Source organism: Carya illinoinensis, chromosome 8 (genome assembly GCF_018687715.1).
Source record: "Carya illinoinensis cultivar Pawnee chromosome 8, C.illinoinensisPawnee_v1, whole genome shotgun sequence".
In the NCBI taxonomy this organism is placed as follows: Eukaryota; Viridiplantae; Streptophyta; class Magnoliopsida; order Fagales; family Juglandaceae; genus Carya; species Carya illinoinensis.
The window spans coordinates 7,140,375-7,151,356 of NC_056759.1; the positions used below are offsets into that span (position 1 = coordinate 7,140,375).

At 30.9% G+C, this 10,982-nt stretch overlaps 1 protein-coding gene across 1 annotated transcript; it reads left to right on the forward strand.

The window, feature by feature from the left end:
* Positions 1 to 3,521: 3,521 nt before the first annotated feature.
* LOC122318111 (auxin-induced protein 6B-like) lies at positions 3,522 to 4,575 on the forward strand. Its single transcript, XM_043135247.1, has one exon. It carries the CDS (start codon positions 3,656 to 3,658, stop codon positions 4,106 to 4,108), a length of 453 nt encoding a protein of 150 aa, XP_042991181.1. The 5' UTR covers positions 3,522 to 3,655; the 3' UTR covers positions 4,109 to 4,575.
* The last annotated feature ends 6,407 nt before the right edge of the window (positions 4,576 to 10,982 follow it).

Sequence of the window (10,982 nt, forward strand, 5' to 3'; positions counted from 1 at the left end):
GTGGGTTTTTGGAGTTCTTGCATGAGTTGATGCGCCAAAAGCAACCCGCACGCACAGCTAAAACTTTTTCCTCTGGGCCTCCGCTAGCGTGGCTCCTCACACAAATTAAGCACTGTTGGTAGATTCTTATTTTTTTAATTTTAAAATTTTGTAAATCAAGTTCTATAGTGTCAATATTTTCTAATTCAACTTTTAAACATAATTTTTTTAAAATAGAAATTGTACTCTTTTTTAAAAGTTTTATAAATTCATTTTTTTATTTGAGTAATGTTAGATATAGTTATAAACTATGTAAAATCTGTGCACTCTTTGAGAAAAAATAGAGTTTATTATTAAAAAAGTAATTTTTTCACATACATTTCAAATTTTTCTATTTTTTTAGAATGGGTGTATGAAATTTATACAATTTAAAATTACAAATATCATTTATCTTTTTTTCTAATCAAATGCTTGGATGATGAAAGATTTTGATAATGAAAATCAACTGGGACATATACATGTTTCAATTTCACCGCACACAATCTAGTTAGATGAACCGCATCCAACAACATTATTAGATACATTATGAGCATGTCCATCTTGTCTCATATTTTCAACTTAGAGTTTCCCTTTCATCATCTTGAATATCAAACCTTGTTTATATTGTTTTCCCAATTGCCTATACACAAAAAATACGTACTTTCTAGGGATAATTACACTTTATACCCTCAAACTATTAAAGAAATTATACTTTGCACCCTACTAAAAAATAAGCACTTTGCACCATCTGTTAAGATATGACGGTTAAAATTGTGTCATGTCACATGTTTTTCATATATATAAATGTCCATAATTAGATAATAGTGTAAGTATAAATATTTGATAATTTGAATATGCAATTTGTTAGTTTTTGACAATTCAAAAATAAAGTGAAAATCCATTATTTGACAGCAAAAAATTGATTGTCTGTATTTAAACAGAATGGTAAAAATAAAAAATTACATATTAGTGTGTAGTGTGAAGAAGGATAAGTAGATTTTTTCTTTCACAGCACACTTTGAACCTTTCATGTCTTGTTTGTTTTTAGAGATGATCATATGAGTTGAAATTAAAATTGAAAATTGAATAAAATATTATTAGAATATATTATTTTAATATTATTTTTATATTAGAATTTGAAAAAATTGATTTGCTTATTTTATTTTATACGAGAATTTAAAAAACTATAATGAGTAGATGAAATGAGTTGAGATGTAATGATTTAATATACTTTTTTCTTTTTTGTAAGTCAATAATTAAAAAGACATCCCATATGCACAGTGGACCGAAGTTTGTTTTTATTGGGGAAGGCAAAGTTGAGTTGGTTTTTTAAGTTTGATCAAAACATAGCACTAACATGATGGATAGCTTTTTGTTTTTTGGTTTTTAATAATAAGCATCAAACAAAACAATAAAGAATTTTATTATAAATCAGTGTTGATATCTTAAATTCAACTCATTGGGTTGATTAGGCTCATTGAGTCCAACATTAGGTTATTTGCAATTTCAGAACAAAATTTAATTTGTCCCAATTCCGGCAGCTCAATGCTTACAGGTCAAGTAATTTTCGGTTAAGAAGTGATACATCTAAAAAAAAAATATCATACAAAAATAAATTTATAAATTGACATGATTTTATATAATACATTAAATTTACTTTACAATAAATATAATTTTATAGTTTGACGTAATATATCAAATTATGTTAGTTAATAAGTTTGTTTTTATAAAATCTTTATGTAACTAAAACCCGATATTATGGGAATTGTTTGTACATTCCTTTTCTTTCACTAGGAAGATGTTTCAACTCGCCAGATTATTTGTTGCTTCCACCATAGATTCAGCAGTAGTTACTGTACTCATATAGCTAATTTTCTCAACACTGTGGATGATTTGGGATGACCCAACCAAGCCGCTTGAAAACTAAATTAATGTAGTTTGCCTTTGAGACAATTCATTTTCTTTCAACTTTAATCGTTTTGAGCATTTCAATCGTTACGTGGCATAGCAGTTTTGGTTTCTCTCTCTCTTACAGAGGAAAATTACTCTCTCTCTTAAGAAGGCAAATTACTCTCTATCGCAAAAAGTCTCCATATTTGATTTTAGCTCTCATCCTCCGTCTTCTTCTCTTCTTTTTTCATCTACCCACTTTGTCTATAAAGATAATTCTATTTTCTTGACTTATTTTATTTCTTTCAAAGCCGACAAATCTATAATTTACTTGCAATTATCTAAAGACACACGTGTCACAAAAAGACTCATAAGATGCAAATTGTTCGGAGAATACTAGCGGTTTTACGAAAATTACAGCGCGTGGTATTCACGTGCCATCCTTTTCGGCAACTTTTCTTGATATAGGCGTCGAATCATCGAATTTGTCACTATCAGATATTTCATATTTAACTTTTGTGACTGAAAAGAAACAGGTGTGATACATTTACATACCGTCATAAATTTCAAAGTCTACCTTAGTTTGTCCAAACTGTAATCTATACTTTTTTGTATTTATCTTAATGCTTTCCTTATTGTTTAGTAAAAAAAAAAAAAAAGCTAATCTCTTGAATATTTGTTGGTAAAGGTTAAGTAATCTCTTTTTATGAAAAATGATGTTGAGTCTATATTTAGGTAAAATATTGTCTCTTAAATGTTTGTTTATAGAGTGTCAACGATAGTGAAGACTAAACTAATCATAAAAAAAATAATATATTGATGGAGTTCTATATGCACTACTTGGTTTGCGAGGTAATGGTTAATATGAGAATATCTCTATATATATCCAGTCATGAATTTAAGTTTATCTGATAAATAAACGATAACAACTTCTTTTAAAAAAAATCACTATGTAGCATACTAATGCATCTCGAAAAACCAAAACACATTATTGCAAATACATGGCACATGGTCGAAATATACTATTAATTATTAACTTTGTCCAACATACGGAATTGCAATGTTGCATTATCCAACCCAATTCCATGTTAGTAATAATACTCGATCAAGTTATTTGTTGTGTACGTACATTTCTTTTAAAAATAAAATAAAATCAACTGTTAAAAAAATTAATTATTTTTCATATAAATTATATATATACTCAACTGATTGCGTGATCGCTCGTTACAAAATTGCAAATCTCATTTCTTCTACAGTCACCAAAGGGAAATGCTTATATGCCCCTTCTATTTGCCCCCTCAAAGTGACCGCTGGTCACAATTTTTTTTTTTTAATATTTTTTTTACTTAGTGATTAAGAAATTGATTTTAAATGTATTGATATTTTTTTTATATTTTTTAAAAATGTTTAAATATATAAAAAAAATGTGAAATGAAAAAAGAAACAAAAAAAAAAAAAAAATTTACAAAGGGCGGCACGCCCAGCGGTAATCGCTGGGCGGCATAATAGCATCGCCCGTCACCAAAAGCGAACACAACTACATAACAACGTAATTATTCCCAACAGCAAGGGTAATATCGGGCCACTATCCCTATATAACCCTCCTCCCTCCCCGCAAGCCCAATTCCCCAACATCATCTGCTCCTAGCCATCTGAAATAAGTAAACAAATAAATAAATCGAAGCCCTTGATAGTCGAGACTCAAAAAAGGAGTCTCATTTTCTTTCTTCTGTCCTTTCCCGTGCAAATGTCAGCCGGATTCGGAAAATGCAGCAAAATCCGCCACATTGTGAGGCTCCGCCAAATGCTGCGACGGTGGCGCAACAAGGCTCGCATGTCAGCCAATCGCATACCGTCAGACGTACCGTCCGGACACGTGGCGGTCTGCGTGGGCACCAGTTGCAAGAGGTTCGTGGTGCGCGCGACCTACCTGAACCACCCCGTCTTCAAGAAGCTCCTGGTCCAAGCTGAAGAAGAGTACGGGTTCGCCAACCAGGGCCCTCTAGCTATCCCTTGCGACGAGAAACTGTTCGAGGAGGTGCTACGATTCATCTCGGGTCCCGAGTCTAGTAAATCGGCCCGGTTGGTGAACCTGGAGGACTTTCAGAGGTCCTGCCACGCCGGCATCAGGAGCAATCTTGATTTCTGGCCCGAATCTCGACCTTTGCTTCATGGACTCGCCGAGAAAACCATCGGGTAAGTCGGTTCTTACATCTTACGCTGACGTGGATCACTCCGAGTTGGCTCCTGCTCAAGGGAAGCCCCTCTCCGAAAAACTCAATTGAACGGATAAAGAAAGTCGTCGCCGAGTACATACTGCACTTGACTCAGCCGAGTTAACCAGTGAGGCTTGCTCTTTTTATTTTATTTTTTGAAAATATGTTAATTATTGGTAGTGGGTTTGAAGTAAATCACTGAGCCGAGTACCATCTAATGCTCCGGAGGATACCGAAGGAGATGGCAACCGGGTGGCGAGTTACCACCGAGTCGTCCCGGATTCAAATCCGAGTATATCTGGGAAATAATGAAAAAAAAAGTAAGAGAGGCACTTTCATCTTTTCGAAGCAAAGGCAAGGAAGTGATGACCGGTGATTTGGGTCACTTAATGTAAATTCTATCATTTAATTGATTAATTAATGGAAATGTCTGTAGAGAAATTCCCAATCATGATTGGTCCATTTTATATTTATACTTTCTCGTAGGAATTTCTTGACAACTAAGAATAAATGTTTTAAATAATAATAAATAAAATATAATTATAATATAATTTTTAAATATTAATTTTGTATTAAAATTTAAAAAAGTTAAATTATTTATTTTATTTTATATTGAAATTTGAAAAAATTGTAACGATGAGTTGAAATGAAATGAGAAGAAATTTTTAGTTTTAGTTAATCAAACAAATTTTTTCTTTATTTTTATTGTTAAAAATAATAAAATAAAATTGCTAAATAGTTTAATCACGTTAGACGTTGAGGAAGTTATAAAGGGGCACCATTCCTACCCACGTTAAAAGCATACAAAAATTATAGGGTAATCACTTTCATGTATTATTTGTTTACTTTATTAATTATTATAACTGAATTTGTTATTTTTTTAATATAAAATAATTATTTTGATTAATCAGTGAAGTGTAAAAAATATGTAAAAATAATTCTATATAGGAGAATTCTATACTAATTTTATATATTAACATATTTTATTAAATTATATAAATTTATAAATTTATTTTTATAATAAATTTTATTTTTTATGATTAAAAGATTTCTATGTATACGTAAAAAAGAAAATGATCTAGAACTCAAAACAGCTGGACATCATTATTAAGCAAAGGCGCAACAACATTTGTTGGATGGGCCACAGGGAAGAAAGTCAAGCTAATTACTTTAATAACAACAATTATTGTACCCATATGATGGACCTTTGACTTGATTTATGAAGCTCGAGAGCCGGCCCCCAATTAACCCGATGAAGACGGCTTCTAATGTTTCTGTTTTCCATCATGACAACGTTGACAATGAATTTCTGGCAGAGAAAGTGGGCTACCTTTCTGTTCACGAGGGAAAAAGCTCGCCTCGATTGAAATTGATAGGAAAATGATCTCCACGCAATATTTTTTACAACATATTTTATAATAAATATATTAAATGAAAGGTATTTTTACAACCTCACCGTAAAGAATCACCACTAACGCTTCCTCATTTTCATATTTTATCTTCCTCATTTCGAACAAACCAAACTCTTTTACATTGTTGACATCTTTGTAGTCACTTTGCACTACCACCAAACCCGCCACTTAAGACAAAGCTCAATTCTACCGCCACCATCTCCGCCCAACATCGACTCTATTGCCTAGCTTGGTTTTGCAAATCACCTAACTCACACAGATTGAGCACCAACTCTGTTTTCATGAAAACCTAACATAAAAAAAATCTCTCAAACATAAATCGATATTAGTCATGAACGGCCGAATTGAGCTTCGTGCACCGTCTAGGTTGACAACCAAACTTCAAGCATCTCGAGTCATCATATAGGAAGAAGATAAAAATAAAATAAAAAATAAAAAGAATCAAAGCACCAAAAAGAATAGGAATTTCGAAGATAGAGAGAGAGATAACCGAGAGAGAAATACCAAGCTTTGTCACTATCTAGGTCAAGCTCCGTCCTTGCCACCATATGGGTGGAGCTCCGACCTCACCACCATATGGGTTGAGCGCCGTCCGAGATGAGTGTGGGGTGGGATTTCTTTTGGGTTGGGATCTCCTAGAAGACGGAGTGAGGGATTTCGTTTGGGTTTGGTTTTGGTTGTTGATCAGGTGTATGTTAGTGCATATTAAATAATATAAATTTCCTACATGTCACGATCTCATCGGAGGACTCCTCTTCTAATTTAAACAACTTGACCGCTCCCCAGCTTTTCTTTTTTGAATAAGCTATAGAATAGTTGAAACTTGTATCCATGTTGTCATTATTCAATGCTATTATGATAGAGTAATGCATACAGTCGTAAAGTACGTAAGCACCGTGTAATTTATTTGAAAAAGAGCAAAGTCCACCATTAAAAAATTAATTTTTTCCATGTAAATCATGTATTTACATACACTTTTACATATTCCCGATTGAAATTATCATTTCTCATTACGATATATGCATGATGATTAATTGATTTTCTGTTTTGAAGAAGAGGGATGAAATCTTCATTTTTATTGACAATCTTCTCTTTTGGAAGAGGAAAACACCACATACAATAAAAGAAAAATCTTATAAAATGTAGAAAAATGCAACTGTCTACCTATTTCACTTTTTTTTATTAAGTTGACACGATATTATTATTAAACATATTATGTATTAAATAAGAACCAATTCAAATATTGATATATAGTGTCATCTCAACAAAGTAAGATGAGATCAATATGATAAAGTGTGTTATTGAACATTTTCAAACCATATATATCATTGACGTGCATGGTGGAGTCTCTCCCCCTAACAACCATGCGAGGCAAAGTCAAACTCTTCTTCTTTCAAGTCGTGTGTAGGGTAACCATTCAATCTGCGTGGTTACCAGGCCCCTCTGTAATGAGGCATGGAGACGAGAAAGAACTCAGAGTTGACAGACAGAAACATTTCAAAAAGAAACGTCGTATTTTAAATACTTATCTAGGTCCTAAAAGCACAAGCTATCAAAGTTCGAGGAACTTGTAATACAGTCGATCCCCTTGTACCCTGTCATCCAAAGGATCCTGTTTCAACGGCTTAGGCTGCTACACTTTTTTAAAAGGAAAAAAAAAAAAAAAAAAACGCTATTCTCATCTTTCAAACTTACAGCTCAATGTTACGGTTTGAATTTTTTTATTTTTCTTTTTACTTCAGTGTTTTAAGGAAGCATTTTTTAATAATATTATGATATTTTTTATTTTTTTAAAAATATTTATAAGAATTAAAAAATACATTTAAAAAAAAAAAAAAACTTAGAACTAACTGTGGCTCCGAGCTGTGGGCGTAGACCCACCCCAAAAAGAAAAAAACACATGGGAGTACTGGGTTTTTCAATCAATCTGTCCCCAGAAAAATAAACTCTCTGTTGAATGATTGCCCAACGAGTTAGTGGATAATGACGACGGCTTTGGCTGCAGACGCAGACGCTGCAATTGCGTATCGCAGCATTAGTTATCTGTTGACGTAGAATGGCATTGATACGTACTGTGCCGATCCACCGCTTGGTGCTTACAAAACGCAATCTTTGTTGAAAGTAAAGTTGCGTATTAATCTACATATCTCATTCATATTTAAAATTTAAGTTAGTGTTATTTTTAATAAAATTTACTTTTTAACTAATTATAATAAATTAATTTATAATTATACTTACAACTAAATTTTTTCGTTTAATACATTGAGTCGAGGAACATGAAACTAGAAAGTCTAGTTTCCTGCTGGAGGCACGTGTTCTTAATTTGGTTTTGGGTCTAATTTGAATCAGATTAGATTAGGCCCAATTTTGCTTCCTTTTCAATGGACCCAAAATGGAATAAGAATAAGGCATATATATATTACATGTATGTGTGTTCAAAACCCACGTGCGATTCAATTTCGAATGTTCACTTTACTTGGCAGGCCTTGATAATTTAAACTTCAATATTTTTCAGTCTGGAGCCCAACCCAAAGAACAAAAAGAAAAAAAAATAAGTGTAATAGATTATTGTGATGCTTGTCAAGAAATGATGGTTACGGTCGTGATTGTATAAGAGTCGTATAATATTTTTTTTAAAAAAGTGAATAAATATGAAATTTACGTAAAAAAAAATTTAATTTTTTAATATTCTAATCTTTTTCAAAACAGTTGCACAACACTTGCACACTCCGTAACTATATGTAATATTACTCTTGTTGATATAGGCAACTATTGCTAATCACTAATTAGCACGTTCAACCGAAAAGAGAATTATCAAGTTTAGAATAAAATTTCAGTAAAATTTGTAATTTGACGTGGTGGATATTTGAGATTACGGTGAGAAATATAGCTTATACTTTTAACATTTTTAACTTATAACTTAAGTAATAAGCTCTACTATTAAAAATTCAGTTACTGTTTATTAACCGTATTTTTAAAACACTTTCAAATATATTACGTTTCTTGGAAACAAATTAAAAAAGTATTTTCTGAGGTAGAAATAACAATTATTTAAATTTTTAAAAATTATGATTATATTCTTGAAAGTTTGAAAGTTGTATAGGTATTTTCGTCTATTTATAGTCTTTTTAAAATTTGAATTACGTAATATGTTATCCAAAAAAACACGTTTGAAGAAAAGCATGATAAGTATGTTACGATGGAAAATATAGCTTATAGTTTTAGGATTTATAACTAATAACTTAATTAATAAGTTTTACTATTAAAAAATCATTTACAGTTTAGTAACCATATTTTTAAAACACTTTCAATATTGTTATGTTTGCGGTGATAAATATAACTTATAGCTTTAGAACTCATAACTTATAATTATAGCTTATAACTTAAATAATGGAGTCTATACTTCAAAATCTGATTACTATTTGATAAACATGTATCTAAAATACTTTTAAAGTTAGTTACATTAATTTTATAAAAAAATATACAATTATCTGTATGAGTTTTTTTTATAAAAGTTTCAATTTGGTACTTTTTTAAAAAGTAGACTTTCAAATTTTTTAAGAGATTAAAATATTTTTTTATAAATTTACCAAACATATCATTTTTTCTTTAAAAGAACTTTTAAATAGTTAAAAACACTTTTTAAACTTTCAAACTCAATTCTAAACAAGTTATTTATTTGAGATTAAAAGTTCTTTAAGATGTCACATCCAAATGACCTAATTTTTCCATTAATTAATTTTTAAGGCTATTTAAGTAATTTTAAAGATTCCTATTGCAACCTCAAACAGGCCTGTAGTTAGACGTGTACGTTAGATTTATATTATACAATAATAAAAATAATTTTACAATTTGATATAATATAATATCACAACAATTCACAACACTTACGATTTTAAGTTTGCGAGATATCTTTATGAATTAAACATTTCTCTTAAATTTTATTAAGGCTGGCCCGATTTGAATACAAGAAGTGTTTCATCTTATCTTATCTTAACAAAATATAATAAACAATTCAAATTTTTTTAAATTCTAAAATAATAATAATATTAAAAAATAATATTCTAACAATATTTTATTTAACTTTCAACTTTTATTTTAACTCATCTCAACTCACTTTCTATAACTATAACTAAATCATTGGAGCTTTTCCATCGTCTTGCCTTTTAAGTGACACCTACTAGGGGTGGGCAGCGGGGCCCTACACCCCGCCCCCATTCGCTCCGCCCCCTTATATATATATATATTATATACATACAAAAATAAATATATATATATACAAAAACATAAATATATTTATATATATAAATATATATTTATATTTTACAAATTGTGTATATATAAATAAGTATATTACAATTTATTAGACTTATTTACAAAGTATGCACTAGTAAATTCAAAAAGTACATAGTTTAAAAACTACAATTTACATAAAATATGCACTAGTAAATTTAAAAACTATATAAAAACTACTACTCTACAACTTATACAAAATATGCACTAGCAAATTTAAAAACTACATAATTTTTAAATTATAATCATATTTATAAATTTAAATTTATAATTTAAATTTAAAAAAATATTTTTGATCACTTTTGAATAGGGGTGCTACCCGCACCATACGGTGCGGGGTAGCCCCCTCCCCACACCCCGCCCCGCCTTATTTCCACTTCAAATATTGACTATATTTTATTATTTTAAAAAATTATTTCTAGATCTAAAAGTGATAAAAAAATATATTTTTAGATCTAAATTGTAAATTTAAATTTTATAAATATGACTATAATTTAAAAATTATGTAGTTTTTAAATTTGCTAATGCATATTTTGTGTAAGTTGTAGTGTAATAGTTTTAAACTATATAGTTTTTAAATTTGCTAATACATACTTTGTGAACAAGTCTAACAAATTATAATATATATTTATATATACACAATTTGTAAAATATAAATATATATTTATATATATATATATATATAAACATATATTTATGTTTTTGTATATATAAATATTTATGTTTATATATATAATATATATAGGTGAGGGCGGGGCAGCGGAAATGCGGGGTGGGGTTGGGCCCTCCCCGCCCCCGCTAGGGGGACTAGATGCGGGGCGAGGGCCCCCACCCCATCGTGCGGGGGCGGGGCGAATGGGAAAGGGTAGCAGGGTGCGGGCCCCACTGCCCACCCCTACTTTTAAACTAGAAATAAGTTTCAAACCTAATAAAATATAATCTACATTTTAAGCGAAAATGAGATGAAAGGAGCTGCGCCCCACAGGATTCTGAGGCGGGTGTGAAAAGCAAACACCTACCACTACTACCATCTCCTCCGTCACCAATTCAACTGAAACCATAGAGGATCGAAACCTGATTTTTGGATCTCCCATTGCTCTTCCTTGGAAGGCACGTTCTTTTCCAACATCGTCCTCTCCTTCCATATTATCCG

What these genes read in the sequence shown, in the direction of transcription:
- LOC122318111 (XM_043135247.1), top strand. Translation starts at nt 3,656, where the DNA reads ATGTCAGCCGGATTCGGAAAATGCAGCAAAATCCGCCACATTGTGAGG.